Source organism: Seriola aureovittata, chromosome 17 (assembly GCF_021018895.1).
Source record: "Seriola aureovittata isolate HTS-2021-v1 ecotype China chromosome 17, ASM2101889v1, whole genome shotgun sequence".
Classification (NCBI taxonomy): Eukaryota; Metazoa; Chordata; class Actinopteri; order Carangiformes; family Carangidae; genus Seriola; species Seriola aureovittata.
In genome coordinates, this window is record NC_079380.1 from 19036748 (window position 1) to 19055181 (window position 18434).

An 18434-nucleotide genomic window follows, 5' to 3' on the forward strand; every position below is an offset into this window, starting at 1 on the left:
AAATATATCTTAAAAGGTGAAGTTGGAATTTCTGACAAATCTGTTAATAAATGTTTTATTCTATCAACTATCCAGTAATTAAAAAGTGAGAGTTCAATCACAATAAAACTACATTAATAAACATCTTAAAATGACCTGATATCTGCTTATAAATTATAGTTTATAATCAGTGCAAGTTATAGAGGTTATGATTCTGTACTGATTATAAACACCAAACAGGGAAAACCTACAGTAAAATGTTACTGTACTACATTTATTTGAGAGATATAGTTCTAGTTACATTGCAGATTATAGTTTACTAAATGTGATATACATATATAACACATTGTTAAAGATTAAACCAATGGTTCGCATCCTGTTTGTCTTTTGACATCCTACAAAAAGAAAAAAAAAAAACTCTCATGTGCTTGCTCATCACACTTTTGATGTCAGCTGTTGTCAGATTGATGACTCAGGATCAATGATCTGATCATATAACCTTGTTCAGCACATTTTAAATTGTTGTTACCCAGCTTCTTGTTTTCTCGATGTAGTATTAAGTATTAAACTGCTGGGGAAAATGGGGCCTATAAACATGCACAAATCTTCAGTGCTAATAAGTGAAGATATTAATGTACAACGGTTCAATGTTGTAAACAATATTAATTCACTATTTATACAGTAGACGTATAAGAAATCACACTATAATAGAGTCTGTTTATATTTAAAGTACTTTTATCCCAACTCTGTAGAGTAGAAGTAATAAAGTGATATAAAATAGAAATGCTCCAGTAAAGTGCTCTTGAGTAAAAGTATGTATTAACTTCCCACCACTGAAAACATTCATGCTTCAGTCTGAAATACGTCGACCACAGAAAAAAAAAGTCGCTCCACATAAAACCAAATTCTTCAAAGACAGGAAACGATTTGGAGCAAGTTCTGACCGCACTTCAAACTCAGCTCGCCCCTCCCTCCTTTGTGACAACATCTGCTCTCATCTTTACCCGCAAACGAGTCCTTCTTGTTCTCTGCCTGATGTTTCTGTGAACAGGATGTACACTTCCGCTCGTAGTAGTGATGTGTTTCCCCTCATGATGGCCACCTGCCTACGCTGACAGGGAACAACATGGGGGGTGTCATGGCTCTGGGCGTCTGTATACACTATAAACACCATGTACAGTGTTTGGTATAATAGTTCTATGGTTGTACATGTGTCACAGGTGTAATCTGCACATTTCTTTGTTAGAGTGGGAAAAGTTCTCTGGTGGACAGCCATTAATTTTCATACATTTTATTATGTTTTCTGTCTCAACACTGTTGTGTGTCGCTGACTGTAAAAATCCTCTGGTGCAACAGGTAGTGATTCAATTTACACTCAAGTTTATTAATTACTATTGTTATTATTATTATTATTATTATTATTATTATTAATAACAACTAGTTATTAATGATAATAATAATAACAATATTCAACTAGCTGATCACAGAACTCAAAAATATATAAAAGTGTTTGACAGGTGATTTATGAGAGGTGTAGCGCAAAAACATGTCATTAACCAGCATTGAATCAGTAACATGAAACGGCTTTAATGACTTATCAGACACAGTGCAGAGCTCTCTGTCGCCTCCTACAGGTCGGCCTGCTGGTTGTCCTGAGGCTCTGTGTTGCTGTCTGCTGCAGCTGAAGCCTGAGTGATGGAGCTCTGAGACGTGCAGCCCAGAGCCGACACCGGCCAGTCCCGACCCGAGCTGCTGGAGGCTGGACACACAGAGGAAGAGGAAGAGGAGGAGGAGCAAGAGGAGGAAGAGGAGGGTTGACATGTTCTTTTACTGATGTAAGGGAACAGATAATTAAATGACCAGAACCAGAGAACATACTGCAAGAAAAAGAGACATTTCTGAGCGGTGAGGGTTGGAAACAATTCAGATAAATGAATTAATTATATTAATAGTTTTAAATGTCTTTATATATCAGATTGACTCTGTGTGCTGTTGTATTGTGAGCTCCTCTGTGAAAACCAAGATGTTTTGGTTTTCTACCATAATAATAATAATAATTATTTAAAATAATAATTAAAAAAATTAATTCAACTGAATCTGAAAATTAATTCACTGGATTTAATAATTATAATTATCATTAAAAATTATACCATCACAATAATAATAATAATGATAATAATATGTTATTATGATCAAGGTTAAACTCAGTGAACTGAAGAGAGACAGGTGAAGGTAATACAGGCCTTCAGTGTGACGTCTGCACCGATCAGTTCAGACATGTTCAGACAGCTCTCACAGATTCCTGACACAACACTGGACCTGAACAGGAAGTCTTTAGACTGTGAGAGGAAACCCGGGGAGGGCATGCAGAGGACTGTGTGTGACTCACCTGAGCGGCTGCACTGGGCAGTCTTAGGACTGTGGGGGTGATGAACTGGAGCGTTGTGCCCCACCTCTGGAGAAGTAGTGGGTTTGTATGACGGGGAGCATTTGGCTTTGTCTTTAATCTTGCACAAGCCGGCCGTCACTGTAGCACATGGACAGTTCAACATGTGAGGAAGGTTCACGACAACCAGCATAAACAACAACAACTGAACCTTACCTTGACATTTCCAACTGTCAGCCAAAATACACTGGATGACATTTGTTGTCATGAATCATGTTCAACAGCAACTATGAGCCTCAACAGGTGTGAAATCACTTCTTCATATTTCACATCGACCTTCAGACATTTGTTCTCAGTTCAAGGCTCAAAGAGTTTCTGCACCAACACATGTGGACTAAAGCTGCTGGGAGCTGACAGAACAACACTGCTGCTCCCTGCAGCCACATGAGTAAAATGTTTAAAAAGAAGAACTGACTGTAGAAGCTGCTCACACATAAGAGCTCTGCTGCTGTCATGTGTTTATGGGAATTTAGAAGCAACAACAACTTCAGGAATCACTTCCTTGCTCACTGACGTAGTTGTAAGTGTAGTTTAAAATATATTTTGACCATCAGTAATACCTGTTTTAGGATTCATTCATCCATTGTATGCTAATCTGTTTTTATATTACGTGTTATGCTATATTCATGGAGTTTATTTTATCAGCCTTATTTCATCCATTTTATTTTTGTGTTTTGTGAACCTTGATTATTCTCTTCATATATTTTGTAATTCACTGTCTGTGTGTGTGGTCCTCTATGTGTTACATGGTGCTGCAAAGAAAGTTTTAATCGCACTAACTAAACATTTCCTGGTTAAATAAAGTTGAATATTTCCATTCTTAATAAAGCAATAACATCTGGGGAGGTCAGTCACATTTGTGATGATAAAACATAAATTAATAATCCAGGAACAAACACATGAGACATTTAAAGATATTAACTTTACCGTCTTTCGTAGAGATTGTAGGTAGTTTAGTTTCCGTGGTTCTGATGGCTGGGGGGTTCAGGCGACCTCTGTAAATGTGCCCATCCAGTCCGATGATATCGACCTCCTCCGACTGACCAGTCAAAACACACACACACACACACACACACACACACACACACACACACACACACACACGGAGTTAATTTTAACCATTTCATAAATAGTTAAAAAATGATCACATTTTTGTAAATGTTTAACTGTTATTCTACAACTGTAAGAAATATAAAATTTATGATTAATAAATTGGCACATGTATGTTATCTTCACCTCTGAACCTGGATGGCAGTGTTTGTGTTTGTTCATTCACCAGTTGAACTGTGGTTCTCTGACTGGATAACATCTGTGTATACATACTGTGATTCTTGCTGTTGATATAAAGTGTAACTTTATATCAGTATAAAAGATGGCTGAGCTCTTCTTTGTCATACCTGAATGACACCGTCCCCCTCAGGCTGGTTGTGGTGTTTCATGTACTGCAGGCCAGTGCGCCGTTGGCTGGCTGAGGTCACTGTGTGACTCCCGCCGCAGCTCCTCGACACAGCCAGGTGGCTGTAGTCCGCCAGCTCAGCGATGCGCTCACTGCTCGGCCAGAGAGAAACATCGAGACACTGTCTGCAGGTTTTCCTTTTTCTAAATCTGGAACTGTTGATCTAAAGTTTCAGAGCCTCAGATTTGTTCAAGGTCACTACAAGGGACCTACGAGATTTTTTGTTTTGCATCCCAGAGATTAATATGTTAAAAAAAAAAAGTTTACATACAACCTCCACTGCTGTCATTTAAACATGAGGTTTTATTTATTTATTTATGATACTTGTGTTGTTGTAGATGCTGTTTCTCATGCTTTGGTGATCCACCCAAATTTGATACTTTCACTTTATGTGATCCTTTTCTTTTCCCTGGGTGTTATTTGCTGCTTTAACTACCCCGTTAGCATTTAAGTGTCTTAAACCTAAACATCTAAACGGAGAACGATAGAATGAAAGGACAGGTTCACATTCATCTCTTGTCTGTCTTCACAGTGATGTTCTGTGTGTGGTTGTGGAGATCCACAGCCTCGTTTACAGCACAAAAAATATAATTTAATAAAACTGTATCTACTTTTTTGTTTATAAACATGATTTTGAAGTGATGACATTGCATTGGGCTGTCAGAGACCACAGCTGTTTACACAGCACGTCTCCTCCTAAATCCCAAATTAGTCAGTTTGGGTTTCTGTTACTGGAGTTTGATAACAGCTTTGGAGAATGTGTGGAGAGGAGTAATGATAACAGTGAAAGACAAACTTGAAAAAATGGTCATCCATCCTTTAACCTCTCCCCTGTCCTGGCCCTGACTCACTGCTGGACTCCTAGCTGTTTCTGGTTCAGGTTGTTGCTCATGGTGTCCTGGGAACCGGCCCTGTCACAGTGTTTTAGTCGTCTCTGCGCGCTCTCTATCTGCCTGCACATCACGTCGTGGCTCCTCTGAAGCCGCTCCCTTCTCCTGCCTGATTTAGCGACCTCAAAGTTGTAGCAGTTGGTCCCTGGTTTCAGGCTGAGACGGTGAGACCAGCTTACAGTGCAGCATGTACTGAGAAAACTAACCCAGAGCTCTGGGTGTTTGAAGGCTGAGACTAGAGTCTGACATTACCTCTTCCATATAAATTATGTTTATGGTTTTTATTTTTTTGGTTTACAGATCAATACAAGTGATCAATCTGACAGATCTAAGGCACAGTCTTATTTGCTCTATAGTTAGCAATACAATAAAATACAATTTGATAAAAACAAAACAAAGAAAACCTTATGTTTTTCAGACTCTTGTGCCACCTGCTGGTGAACAGAGGATACAGCTGATCTCACCTCCTGTAGTGCTGTCGAAACTGCTCCAGAGCATACACGGTGAACGGCCTGATGGACTTGTTCGAGGGGAATCCAGGAGTGGAGGGAAGCGTCATCAAATGCCTTTACCAAAACAAACACACAAACATATCAGAGCAGAGGAGCTCAAAGAGCAGCTCAGTGGTGTTGATTTTGTAATCTGAGAAATGACTAAATTAGAATTACCGCCTTGCGTACGAATGCCTACGACCCTCAGACTAGTTTCAGTTTACATTCTTGTTTATCCAGAGTCATATAAAATATTAACCATTTGTGTGAAATTTTATTATGAAATAACTTTTCCTCTGGACACATAAGGAGTAGAAATCTAAATACATGAATTATGATAGTCACTGTTATTTGTGTTGACTCACGGTCCGGGGGTCTGCTTGACAACAGGTCGGTCACAGGAGAGGCAGTGAAATCTGTCCACGAGCTGTCTGCAACAGAAAGACACACAAAGAAACGTCACTATATTAAGTTCTTCATTTTCACAGTATGAAACAACCATGTGCAGGTGTGAGGTGAATACAGCAGGGCTGACTACTGATATTGAAAAACTTAACTGTTGATTAATGAGCGTGACTTCAACACTTACTTTCTGATACCAGCAGCATCGTCGTTCTCCGCAGCTCCCTGAGACTGCAGCTTCTCATGAATATTCTTCCTGCAGTCTTCCAGCTGCTTCTTCACAGAGTCCAACTCGATCCTGACCAGCTGTGGTGAGATCACAAGTCAAATACCACGTGGTTAATCAGATCAACCTTTCAAAAGCAGTACGAGTCAAACCCTTGCATCTGTCACTGGGACATTACAGTTAAAAAGTTAAAACACAAGTAAATGACTGACAGTGTTAGTGTTTGAACAGCTGATCTCTCCGTACCTTACACTCCATCTCAGTGGAGAGTTTGTCGATGACTTTGTGCCAGTCCTGTTCCTGGTCCGTCACTTTGTTCTGCAGCTCGTGGAACATGGTGTTGAGCTGCTCCGTCGCAGAGTCAAACTGCAGTCGGCTCACTTTGCTGTCCAGAGCAGATTTATCTGCTTTCTTCAGGTGGAGACACAACAAGATGCTTAAGATCAGCAAAATACAAAGACACAGGCCAGGGTTGGAAAGATGCACCAAATGTGATACAAGAGACAAGATCAGTCTCTGCTCTGTCTCAAAGATTGGGAACAGCAAACAGAGTATGAAGTGATGAAGGGTAATCAGGTTTTATAGACTTTATCATCCTCTTCTTTTAATGAAAATGTGATATTCTCTAATCACAACTGCATTATTACTTCTCATACAGTGTGTAAGGGTAGGAGCTGTTGGGTCGGGGCAGAAATAATCTCAGTGGTTAAATTAAACCTCAGTGGGCAGAGCTGCTGAGCCACAGATTTCCTGGACAGGGGATATTCAGGGATTGGCTCACCAACCTGTTGTTACTAGAGCTCCAGAGAGAAGCCTGAGAGAGGAGGTTGGTTTTTGGTTCTTAAAACGACAAATATATCTTCTTCTGGATTACCAAGTTTACCAATAACCAATAACATGATCATCTCTACTCTTAACTAATGGGTTTTTGAACTTGTATATTTTGCACACACCTGTACATACCTGTCTGAGTGGTAACTGAAGTATCTACCCTTCAATTGAGGCCACTTACAATTTCACTCTCAACCATCTGCTTGTCAGCCTTCTTCTCCTCCAGCTCCTCTGTCGTCTTGTACAGCTCCTGAATTCAATAATATGAAGCATTAATTAAGAGGAGAGGAAAGAAGAAAAAACTTATTTCTGGTGCACACAGTTCAGATACTTTCTCAGATTTTCCTCTTTCTGTCTTTTGTCTAAATGAGACGCACTTGTTGTTCAATGTTTTGTGACTTATGAAGTTAAAAGCATCGAACACAAAGTATGTATGGATACATCCATGCAGGTGCATCCCAGCCAGGTTCATCACTTTTTTGTTTCCCCTGGAAACACTTCCATTGTTGTCTGTGCTTCTTGCAACACATTTCTATATTTGGTTGTGTTGTGTGTATTTGCAGCACATGTGACGTCAAATTGATAAAGATCTTTTCTGAATATGTTTGTGTTTTGTCTATTAGTATGTGGTTTCTTAGGCTGCAGTGCGTTGATCTCTAAGGGCCACCGAAGAAGAGAGGGACAAAGAAAAGAGCAACATGAAACATGCAGTAAGTTTTTTTCTTTACCTCTATGTGGTTCTGTTTCTGTGTGTTGTCCTCGTGCAGACACCTGGTTGTTTCATGCAGTTTTTCACACTCGGCTTGAAGCTGCAGGATCACCTTCTGCACATCGTTCACCAGCTGCACGCTCTGAGAAACACACACACACACACACACACACACACACACACACACACACACACACACACACACACACACTCACACACACACGCACACACACGCACGCACACACACACACACACACACACACCACACACACACACACATGCACACACACACACACACACGCACACACACGCACACACACGCACACACACGCACACACAGTAAAAAAGAAAAATACGGCTCTGTCAGTTCTCAAAATTACAAGTTTTTCTTGTGAAATTCCAGTTAGTTTTACCTCTTCCCAACTAACTGTTAAAAAGATAAAACAACCTCTTTCTTAAAAAACTTATTGTAGTTCTTGTCAGCTGACTGGGTGAACCGGCTCTGAATCAACACACTAGTTGACCTAACTGTCTGTCTGTATTGATTTGGCTTGCCTCTCTGTCCTCCACTGTCCCTGCTCTGGCTCCTGTCTGCTGTTGGAGAAGGCTGTTCACCATGTCCTCCAGGTGCTCGTAGCGCTTGAACAGAGAGCTGAGCCTCCTCCCAATGGCTACTGTGGTGAAAGCTGATCCCTCTTTATCCTGACTATTGCTCTCATCCTGCCTAGTCTCATCCTGAAGGCTGCTGGACAGCTCGGAGGTCAGGGACAGCATCATTTCCTCCAACCTGCCTCGCAGGTCGTCCAGCTGAGGTCAGAGGGCAGAGAATTGAGATCACACTGATGTACTGTATGTCGGGCTGATACCGGACACTTACTCTACAATCTCTATTTCCATTCTAAAAAACAACAACGTTGTCCATTTTCTCTACACTTGCTCTTACTCTGATAAAAGTTAAGAGAGATCATTATTTCTGGGTAAGAAACACCTCATATAGCTGTCCCGTAACTTTCTTATATACTCATTCAGGCCTGTTTGTCTGACCGGTTCTATCTACACAAGCTATCACAGAGGAACAGGAAGCAACAGCAGCAGCAGTTCTGACCTGCAGATGAAGACACATGGGTGTCATCTCCCACTGGCAAAGAATGATATCTGTTTTAACATCTAAGCAACCTGCAATTAATGATAATTTCCAATTTCAATTAACATGTACATTATTTTTCTTGATGACTTGATTGTGAGCAAATAGTGTTCTCAGGGGTAAAGATTGTTATTATGGTTAACTACACAGAAGACCAGGAAAACCAGAAAACATTAAGAGACTGGAACCAGAACATTTTTGCTAATTTTGCCTAAAATAAGACTCAAATCATTAAGTGATTATCGAAATAGATGCTGATTGATTTTCTGTCGATCAGTTTATCGGCTTATTATTCCAGCTCTAGTTTTGTACGTGAGGTCCTACATTTTACTACTTCACCACTTGTGCAACTGTTTTAACCATACTCTACCTCAGGTCGTCTCCATAGTAACCAGAGGGACAGTACTGTGTATTTCTAGTATTCAGCTGAAACTATGCTCCTTTTTTAATTATCAAAAAACCTGAAGTTGTAACAAAATTCAAAATTTAAGAAGTGACCTGTACCTGCTGGTTTAAACTGCTGCTGATGTTACTGTGTGTTTGACTACAACTGTTGTGCAGTAATTACTGGGCCTTAGTATCAATGACCCCGTGACCCTGTTCGATGTCTTAATGCAATCGACTCCCTTCAAAGATGCCTCACATGCCTCCTGTCTGACCTGATCTTGGAGGTGTTGGTCTCTCTGTTTCTCCTCTGATAAAGCCTGTCTGGCCTTCAGCTGCTTCAGGCCCTCCTCTAGTTTCTGCACAGACCTCCTGGATACCATGAGTGAAAACACAGACCAACGTCTAACCTGATCTAAACGCTCACAGTGTTCTTCTAAACTTTGTTGTACAAAGCCTGTTTATGTTTTTAGATGTAATTGGAAAACTCATGCGTTTGGCTGTTACTGATCCCTCTCCCTGTGTGCTGCCACCTGTCTTTACCTGAGGAGGGATATTTGCTGTCTGAGCTCATGAGTGGCGTTGCTGTCTGACTCCACACTCTCTGTAGCTGCTTCTGCTTCTGAGCTGGTTTCTCTTTCTTGGTTTGTCAGGATCATAAACATTTCCTCCAAATCGTCCAGCTTTGGACAGACACATTATATCATCAGAGCCAGAACAGACAGTTTGTGATACTGCGGAGTTTGCCTTGGTGAAGATGTTGAGGTGTGAGTATTTTGCTTCCTCTGTTGTTGTTTCTCTCACCCACCTTTTCCCGGTCGCTCATCAGGCCATCTATTAAAGCTCTCTGCTCGTTCACTTGATCCATCAGGTTATTAGTCACATCCTGAGAACCTGAATGTAAAATATAACATGAAACTGTTGGTGCAAGTCAGGGAAGTGATTTTCCAACAAAACATGATTCATTCAATTACGGTTTAATATCCATTTACTGCAAAATCCAGCAGTTAAGGGCGCTTGCTTTTTGGTGTCTTTAAATGTTATTAAAGAAATAGTTTCTGAGAGTTAGAAGAGATGTAACATTGATGCCACTCTCACACATGTATTTGTCTGATAAATATGTAGCTGAGGTCAGCAGCAGGTTAGCTTAGCTTAGCATACAGACTGACAGCGGGGGGAAATGGCTAACCCAACTAGGCTCTGTCCAAAAGTAATAAAATCACCTTAACCCCACATTCTTATTTAGGACATATCACTAGAGCCAATCATTCAGCAGGACACACCAGGACACCAGGACTCTTCCGTTCTCTCTGTATATGCATTTGTTTATTTACAAAGCCCTCCTTGAAAAACTGCCTTCATATCTCACACCCATGTTAGTTTGGTACACTGGACCACATTACTAACCCTGGAACTCACTACAAAGCACTTTAAAATTAATTTGTTGGTACCTCATGGTCATTTTATATTTGTAATCTCAAACATTTTAATTCCTGTTTGTATCTGTTTTAATTGATTCTTGTCATTACATTACTTATCAGTTGTATTTGTTTTTATTTACTCAACATCATTGTAAATGAGGGCTTTACCCTCAATGATGGTGGTGTCTATATTGTTCTTAACTAGTCAGTCAATGTTGCTACATCAGGGCTGTGTGTGTGTGGTTTGATCAACATTCGATTAGCAGCCCGAAAATATAAACAAACCACCCACCAGCTGTCAGATTAAATTTTTTTTTGCCATTTTGCCTGTACTGACAGTCAACAGTCTAAAGAGAGAGACGGGAAACAAGGGCTGAGAGACAAAAGGGCCAGGGGCCAATCCTAATTGATGCACAAAGTACATAATATCCCACTTCAAACCACTGACAAGAGCACAGTTAAAACAACATCTACAGATATCTCACATGAAAATAACCACAACTCTTTTGAGTTCATGCAGGACCTTCATGTTCACGGAAAGAAGCTGAACATTTCGTTAGTCAACACATGACAGATGACTGAGAGGGCGCAAGCAGGTGATTTATAGTTACCATGCTCGCTGATGATTTCTCTGAGCTGATCCAGCTGTGTCTGGTCCACCTTTCCTTTCTCCAGCACTGCCACACGAGCTTCCAGCTTGTTGAAGTTTTCCCTTAGTCTGCCAATGTTCCTCAGAGCCTCCACTGTCTCTGAGTAGTGCTCCGAGTTGCTGGCCGATAGAGACAGGGACAAACCAGCAGCCACACGGCCTGTTTTAGGATGAGTCTGCTGAGGTGGCCCTGACAGGACCAAAGAGGTCTCTGTGGCTGGCTGAGTGCCCAGGTCTCCCTGAAGTGTCAAAATCTCTCCAGAAGTCGCTGGAGAACCAGGAGCTGCTGTCCTGACAGAATCCTTGACAGGGTGGGAAGAGGAGGACGTGGCTGTGTCAGAAGTGTTTACAGCAGTGAAGTTGCTGTTGAAAGGTGCATGTTTGGGTCTGACCAGATCAACAACCCCTGAATTCACAAGCTTAAAAAAAGCAAAAGCATAAGCAAAAAGTAAAGACATGCTAATGACCGATCCACTGGTTTCTGTTCATTAAATAGATTTTTGTGTTTTGTGAGACTGACAATTATCTATTAAGAATAATTCCTGGTAATATAATCAATCAGTTGATATGACCTGGACCCATGTATGGATTACTGAACAGTGAAGTGACTGTTAATATTTCTGGTCTGAAAGTCACAGAGCTCAGTTAAAAGACAAAGGCAGACAAAGCTATTTTCTGTTTCATTTTTCTGCCATCGTTTTGGTTTCTCTGTGTGCATGTGTCTTTTCCCTCCTAAATTTTAAAGACCCAACTGCAGCATTTAATATCGTACTCTGGTTGGTTGTTTTGTAGATGTGGGGCGTAGCAGCATTCAGTCACATGGTGAGAACTTGCTGACGCTGTCTTTAGTCACCAAACCTAAGAATCAGCCATCGTCTGCTGTGTCTCACTGTGTGATGTAGAATCACAGTTTTTTGTGACCGAAGAGCAGATTTGAGCACATTTCTCTGGAATGTCAATGTTCGCCTCAAGCAGCCCTGAATCACACAGTGTAAAGGCCTAAATGCTGAAGAGTCTTTGTAGTTTCAGCTGAACGTATGAACGCACTTTTGTAGACAAAGGGTGAACATTAAAACTATACTCAGAGAGGAGCAGGGCTGAGGTCTGAACCGCTGTAATGAACTACTGAACAGTCATGAAGCCTGTCATGAGCAGGCTGGATTATTACATTTCCCTCTTCATGGGAAGTCTACAAACAGCTTTTGGATCTCACCTTGTGGTTTTCTCCCTCATTGAGCAGAGCTGACTGCATGACGTCCCAGGTCACACACCGACTCAGCTCCTCCGGGTCTGGATACTTCTGATATGTGTCCATTAGAGATCCCTGTCACCGTGAGAAACACACGAGGTGACAAGAATGAATTGTAGGAAAACTGCGCCAATAAATAATTTCAGTGTGAACGGTACAGAGTGAAGCTGACGTTCCTCCCACACACACACACTCACCACTGCTTCCTCCAGGGCGTCCAGACGGTGGCAGCACGTCTCCACTGCAGTGATTGTCTCTGCCTCAGCACCGACCGCCTACACACAGGAGATCTGTTTCAATATTCAAAACCCTCTTATTTGGTTGTCATGCTTGACTTGAAAATCATGACAACTAAATACATAATAATGTGTCTTTTTTTAGATTTACATGATCATGTGAAATGCAGGAAAAATAATTCACTACTTTGGGGGATTTTGTTTGTTTTTACTTCTGTCTTCACAACTTTTTGGCCTTCTGTCTATTCTAAAAGGAATGACCATCCATATCTGCATGTTATTTAGGCACAGTGAGGTGAGACAGATATTGTATCATAACTCAGGTGAGTGTAGCTGTGCCCATTTTTGTCAAAGGAAACATAGAGAGAAAAAGGAAATTACATATTTAACACTTTTTAACACTCATTTATCGTCTTGTCTGTTCAGAGTAGCACTGACCTGACCTGTGATCATCCATCCATTCTTGTTATCATATATATATGTAATTTATTATTATTATTAATTTATCATAGGTGAATGCCAGTGAGTCAGAAAGCAACTGGGATTTTGACCAAATGGCAGGAATTAGTGAGGAGATATCCTACATTTCTATCCATTTCTATCATATATTCCACTGTGTTCTATGAGCATTTGGTGTTAGTTGCTGATATCAAATAATATTTACTCTTTAAGAAGAGGCCACTGCAAAATGAATGTACAAACAATTCCTTGATGAACTGATTCATCATCCAGTTTAACAAATGTAAGAAAATGGTAGAAATTATGTTAAATCTCAACGCATATTAGTAAAATAAGTTTAGTGTCTCACTTTAACCTACAACTGATTTTACATCAGGTCAAAATTACTTTGACGATTATATTATTGTATAATCATAAACAGCGAGATTTCAATAGGGTCCTCGCCCCCCTCGGGTGCTCTGGCCCTAATTACAGTTGCTAACAATTCACAAAAGAATGGTGAGCAAGCCAGTAATCTCAGGAGTCGTCCATCTGAGCAGTCTCACCTTCTGTTGGTGGCGCAGCTCCTTAATCTCATCCTTCAGATTGTCTTTCTGGTTGTGGAGCTCATGTATGAGCCTCATGGCCTGTAACCAAGAACAGACACAAATCAGCACCATCTCCCCGACCCTGATGAAACGAGACAGGAATTCAACAGAAGTTGACAAAGAGGACAGAGAACAATCGAAACGTCAGAGATGAGACAAATCAAGCTGTGACACTGTTTTCACATGTGGTGCTTCAGGCTGATAATCTGCTCTTTAACCAGGTTATTTCAATTTCCTGTGAGACTCTCAGGGCTTGTTGGCAGAGTCAACAGTTCATGTGTGTGTGTGTGTGTGTGTGTGTGTGTGTGTGTGTGTGTGTGTGTGTGTGTGTGTAACAAAGGAAATTCCTGAGCTGTATGTGAGGTGGTGTTTAACGTGTGTCACATATGCCTGGATAGGACCTGATGCATGGCGACCCCACACAGCTTCACAGCCTGAATGACTAACAGCTGGTTAATTAGTGCAGTCAAATTCGACGACACATGAAGCCTGTGGTGTTTGCTTGAAAGGACCTGAACTACTTATTTCATCTGAAACTTGACTACACATTCATGTCAACTTCTGTTTCAAGCAAGACATAACCTCATTCATCAGTACATTGATTGTAGTTCGGTCTGTGACAAAATCCCAATTTGTTATGACATTTAATATTAAATAAACCCTAATTATTATTATTATTATTATTATATGTTATATTAAATACAACTGCCTGCAGCTCTGTCAAGTCATCTTCAGGACATGACATCATCACCACAGATTAAAGCATTTGTGGATTAAAAAACAGTGGCAACAGCAGCATTTTAAATAATTGCACCCAGGGCTGAAAAGAGTAGTTGATTTATCAATTGGTCCATTGGTAGGAAAATTAATCAATTCATTGTTTCAGTCATTTTTCAAGCTGAACTGGTTCCAGCTTCTCAGATGTTTTGACTGTAAATTCAGTGTCTTTGGGATTCAAACTGTTGGTTGGACGGCGATTTTATCGGCCGATATTGGCCTGTCACAGATATATCGGTATCAGCGCATATATTCTCTGATATGTGCTGATATCAATACTTTTATCAAGAAGCAACAATTCAGTGGAAATGCTCTGGTCAAGTCAAGTTATATAGGCAGCATTTCATGTATATTTAATTCTTTGTTTTCATTCAAGTGAAATATATATATTTGTTCTTATGTTTTTTATTTATAGTTATCTATTTTTAAAGTAATTTTATTTAATTCCCAGTGAAGTTTACCATTTCAGTGCACTGATGTAATTTTGGAGAATAAGGTTTATTGTTTAAAATATCTTGCTTTTATTACATATGTTTCTCACAAGTATTTATGTTTTTATATATATACAGTTTATATATGTGTGTGTGTGTGTGTGTGTGTGTGTGTGTGTGTGTGTGTGTGTGTGTGTGTGTGTATATTGGCCGATATATCGATATCGGAATTTCTTTATTCCTTAATATCGGTATCGGCAATAACTGGGCTTTTTATTTACAGGCCTTTATAGGCAACTAACAATTAGTTTGATTATCAGTGAATCTGCTGATTATTTTAATTTTATATAATCTTTATTTAATCAGGCACTCATTGAGATTAAAATCTCTTTTTCTCTTTTTATCCAAAGAGACCTCAGAACAAGAAGCAGTCACAAGAGACGATTAACAAAGACAACAGAACTACACATTCTTCATTTGTAAAATGTCAGAACACGTTTTCCTGGAGCGCCGAGTGCTATCTTCAAATTGTTTTTACCCACAGACCCAAAACCCAAAGTTCTCAGTTTACGGTCATGTAAAACAAAGAAAAACTTGTGGAAAAATGACTTAAATATAAAAATGTATCTGTTATCAAAAGAGGTGGCGATTCATTTTCTGTTGAGCAATGAAACTAACTGATCAACTCATCGGACATGTCACTAGGAAAAGCACAGGTGTGAATAATAACTTTAATTCTGGTGTTGTTCACACTGTCACAGCGTACTGGGACACTTGAACAGAACCGAGAAAAAGGACTATTTCAATAGAATATGTTAAAACGTTCTCTGAGATATACTCAAACAAACAGAACCAGAGAAATTACCTCCTGGGTAGGTAATAATTCAGTGACAGAAAGGCTTTGTTACTCTTTAAGCTGTCGCCTCTATAAAAATAGTCAGCCATTAACTGAATCTGACTGTTGTTGCACTTTGAACGAGACACGTCACTCAGGTGTTCTCACAGAGTCAGATCAGGCATCACTGGGGTTTCCACTGCCAAACACACATTCCAATAAAAACAATTCATCTGACAGCTTAATAGGTGCACGTTGGCGAGGGGCTGATCTCCGTGACGTGGTACATACTGTAGTGGTGCAGCAGACGGAGGCTAAACAAATGTGTTCTGACAGGTCGGGGGCTTTTAGAAGAGAGACAGCAGTGGATGAGGGCACGCCGGGTCACCTCATCATGGTTAAGTCAGCGGATACACTAGTTGACCCCGGCTATGCCCACAGAGGACATGAATGATTCAAATGGGCTCCTGAAAGACACAGCATCACCTGCACCTGCCCGATGTCCTGCTTTTCACCTGAGAGCTATTCATCCCCTGACAGCCAGGATCATCTCTGCAGGGGACTAATTACCCCCTATCACACGCAGAGGGGGAGAGAGGGAGGATGAGATCAGGAGTGGGATAGGGGAAGGTGATGGCAAGTCTGGACAGTGTCACAAAAACCTTCACCTCTAACATAGTCTCCTCTGATCAAACTCTTGTCCTTCCTTTGTCTTTTCAAGATAACAGCTGACGTTAATGCTGACGTTAACATCTTCAGCTCTGTCTACCTCTCTTTTGGAAGCTGCATGACAGAAACCTGAACAGAGACACGCAGAGGTCATTTGAGATGTCAGGGTGGCGCCCATCTCATATTGTACTCTGCTCTGTCACCAACAGCCTAATACGCTGAAATGTTCAGCTCAGCCCGCCAGAGACGGAAGAGAAGAAGAAGACGATGTATGTTGCTGGCTCAAATACAAACTCAGTCTTTGGGTCTTATGCTTCAAAGAAAACCTAATTTAACCAAATGAGCAGGATAAGGATCAATTACAACTCAACACTAATTAACAACTGCTGCTGACCTCTGGGTTGAAACTTTCAAGCATGTTGTACCTGTGGTGCCCACCCCAATCAGTGATGCCAGGCAGGTGTTTTCCATCAACTGACAAAGGAAAGGCACCAGGTGTGACATCACTGCTTGGGGTGTGGCTAGCATTGCGACTTACCTGAACAGCTCAACACTATAAAACAGTGAAACACAATCAGTGTAGTCAAAAATATCTACTTTGTCCTGTGTGTCATCAATAATGATCCAATATATCTTAACATGCTGAGCAACAGCATCCCAACAGGTAACAATTTAGTGTAGGGCTGCAACAATTAGTCGGCTACTAGTTTGATAATTCATTCATCATTTAAAGGTCAATTTTACAATGCATTGTTAGTAAATTAAACCAACCAATGGTTTATAAAATAGCTTGAATCAGCTTCATCTTGGGCAACCACAGCATGTTTACATGTTAAAGCATCAGTAATAATAACCAAATGGTATAATATATCATAATATGATTCTGACATGGCATTTTGGCAACATAGTGAATAACGTTATACTTTTAAGTACATTTGCTGACAACACTTATTTAAGTATAGTTTTGGATGCAAGACTTTTACTTGTAATTGAGTATTTTTACTTTTAATACTTCTGCTGATACTTCTGTATTTCTGTATTTATAAGATAAAAACAATGATAACAAACGACCAATTAAAGAAAGGCCTTTTTAAAAAGTTTTAAGAAGTGATTTGAAACACGTTGAAGGAATATGGTGTAACTTAGGGTTCATTCAAAATAAACACTTGTTTAATGACTTTAAAGTTATTATTTGAGTTATTTTAACTGATTGAATGAGTTGCTGCTCTTACCTTGGACACACCATCCTCGCAGGTCTGGATGCGGGACCGGAGCTTTGACTCGTCCGCGGCGGAGGAGGTTATCTGCTGCTGCAGCAGCTCGATGCTGGGCTGAACGTCGTGCTTCATGTCTCCCTCCAGCTGGAGTTGTTCCTCCTCTGTGTGCCGGTCCTCTCCGGGACCGGTGACACCCATCAGAGCGTCGGTGTGCGCGTCGCCGGGGGTAGAGTCACTCCACCGGATCCTCATCTCCCGGATACCCAGGTGCTTCAGCACGGCGTGGAGCAGGGGGTGGAGGGCGCTGAAGTTGACAGCTCCCTGCTGAGGTGTCCCGATGGATAAGTTTAACAAGTCATACAAGGTGATGTTGTCCTCCGACATGTTTGTTTGTGAACGGGAAGACAAGTTACTTAAAGTTAAGCTAACGTTAGCTAGCTTATTAAACTATATTTTAGCCAAGAAATTCCGCTCGTGACGACAAATAAATATACTGGATAACATTTAAAAATAAATGTAAAATATCACTTTGGTGTTTCTCGAAAGTTAGTAATCGTGTCCAGCATCCCACAGTCAGCGTTAATCACGGAGGTTTGTTGAATGCGAAAATGTTCAAAAGAAAACGGTAACTCAGCGACATCAAACCGGACAGATTCACCGGAAACAGACTCCTGCTCTTCAAAGTAAAGCAAAAATCTGAAAGACAACAGCAAAAAGGATTTATTCTCAACAGAAACGTGCTAATTATTTCCATATATTGTAACATCTTGTGAAATTTTTACGATAAATATCCCCTCATAGCATCAAGAACTGCAATATTCCTATACTGGCACAACTATTGTCTATTATACTGTAGCATACCCTTATATTAACACTGGGTAGTTAGGCTGTCCCTTTACTCTCAAACAGCCTGTTATTCATGGCATGTTCATGTCAGTTTTACAAT

General features: G+C 40.5%; 1 protein-coding gene across 2 annotated transcripts; it reads right to left on the reverse strand.

Annotated features, from left to right (window-relative positions):
* Positions 1–1254: 1254 nt before the first annotated feature.
* LOC130185038 (glutamine-rich protein 2) lies at positions 1255–18091 on the reverse strand. Of its 2 annotated transcripts, XM_056401235.1 has the most exons (17): positions 17504–18091; positions 13518–13598; positions 12475–12552; positions 12242–12352; positions 10991–11330; positions 9767–9852; positions 7450–7572; positions 6903–6971; positions 6137–6301; positions 5852–5970; positions 5628–5693; positions 5236–5337; positions 4733–4927; positions 3823–3973; positions 3353–3464; positions 2369–2506; positions 1255–1738 (listed from the first exon to the last, which is right to left on the reverse strand). In XM_056401235.1, exons 1-17 carry the CDS (start codon positions 17870–17872, stop codon positions 1608–1610), a joined length of 2436 nt encoding a protein of 811 aa, XP_056257210.1. In that variant the 5' UTR covers positions 17873–18091; the 3' UTR covers positions 1255–1607. The 2 variants fall into 2 exon arrangements, with proteins under 2 accessions (XP_056257210.1, XP_056257211.1); XM_056401236.1 differs by lacking the exon at positions 4733–4927 and having other exon boundaries at positions 17504–18090.
* Between the last annotated feature and the right edge of the window lie 343 nt (positions 18092–18434).

Coding starts and splice junctions, on each gene's coding strand:
- LOC130185038 (XM_056401235.1), bottom strand. CDS start 17,872: ATGTCGGAGGACAACATCACCTTGTATGACTTGTTAAACTTATCCATC. Junction 11,331..12,241: donor ATGAGGGAGAAAACCACAAG/GTGAGATCCAAA, acceptor CACCCTGTCAAG/GATTCTGTCAGGACAGCAGC. Junction 5,338..5,627: donor GTCAAGCAGACCCCCGGACC/GTGAGTCAACAC, acceptor GTTTTGGTAAAG/GCATTTGATGACGCTTCCCT.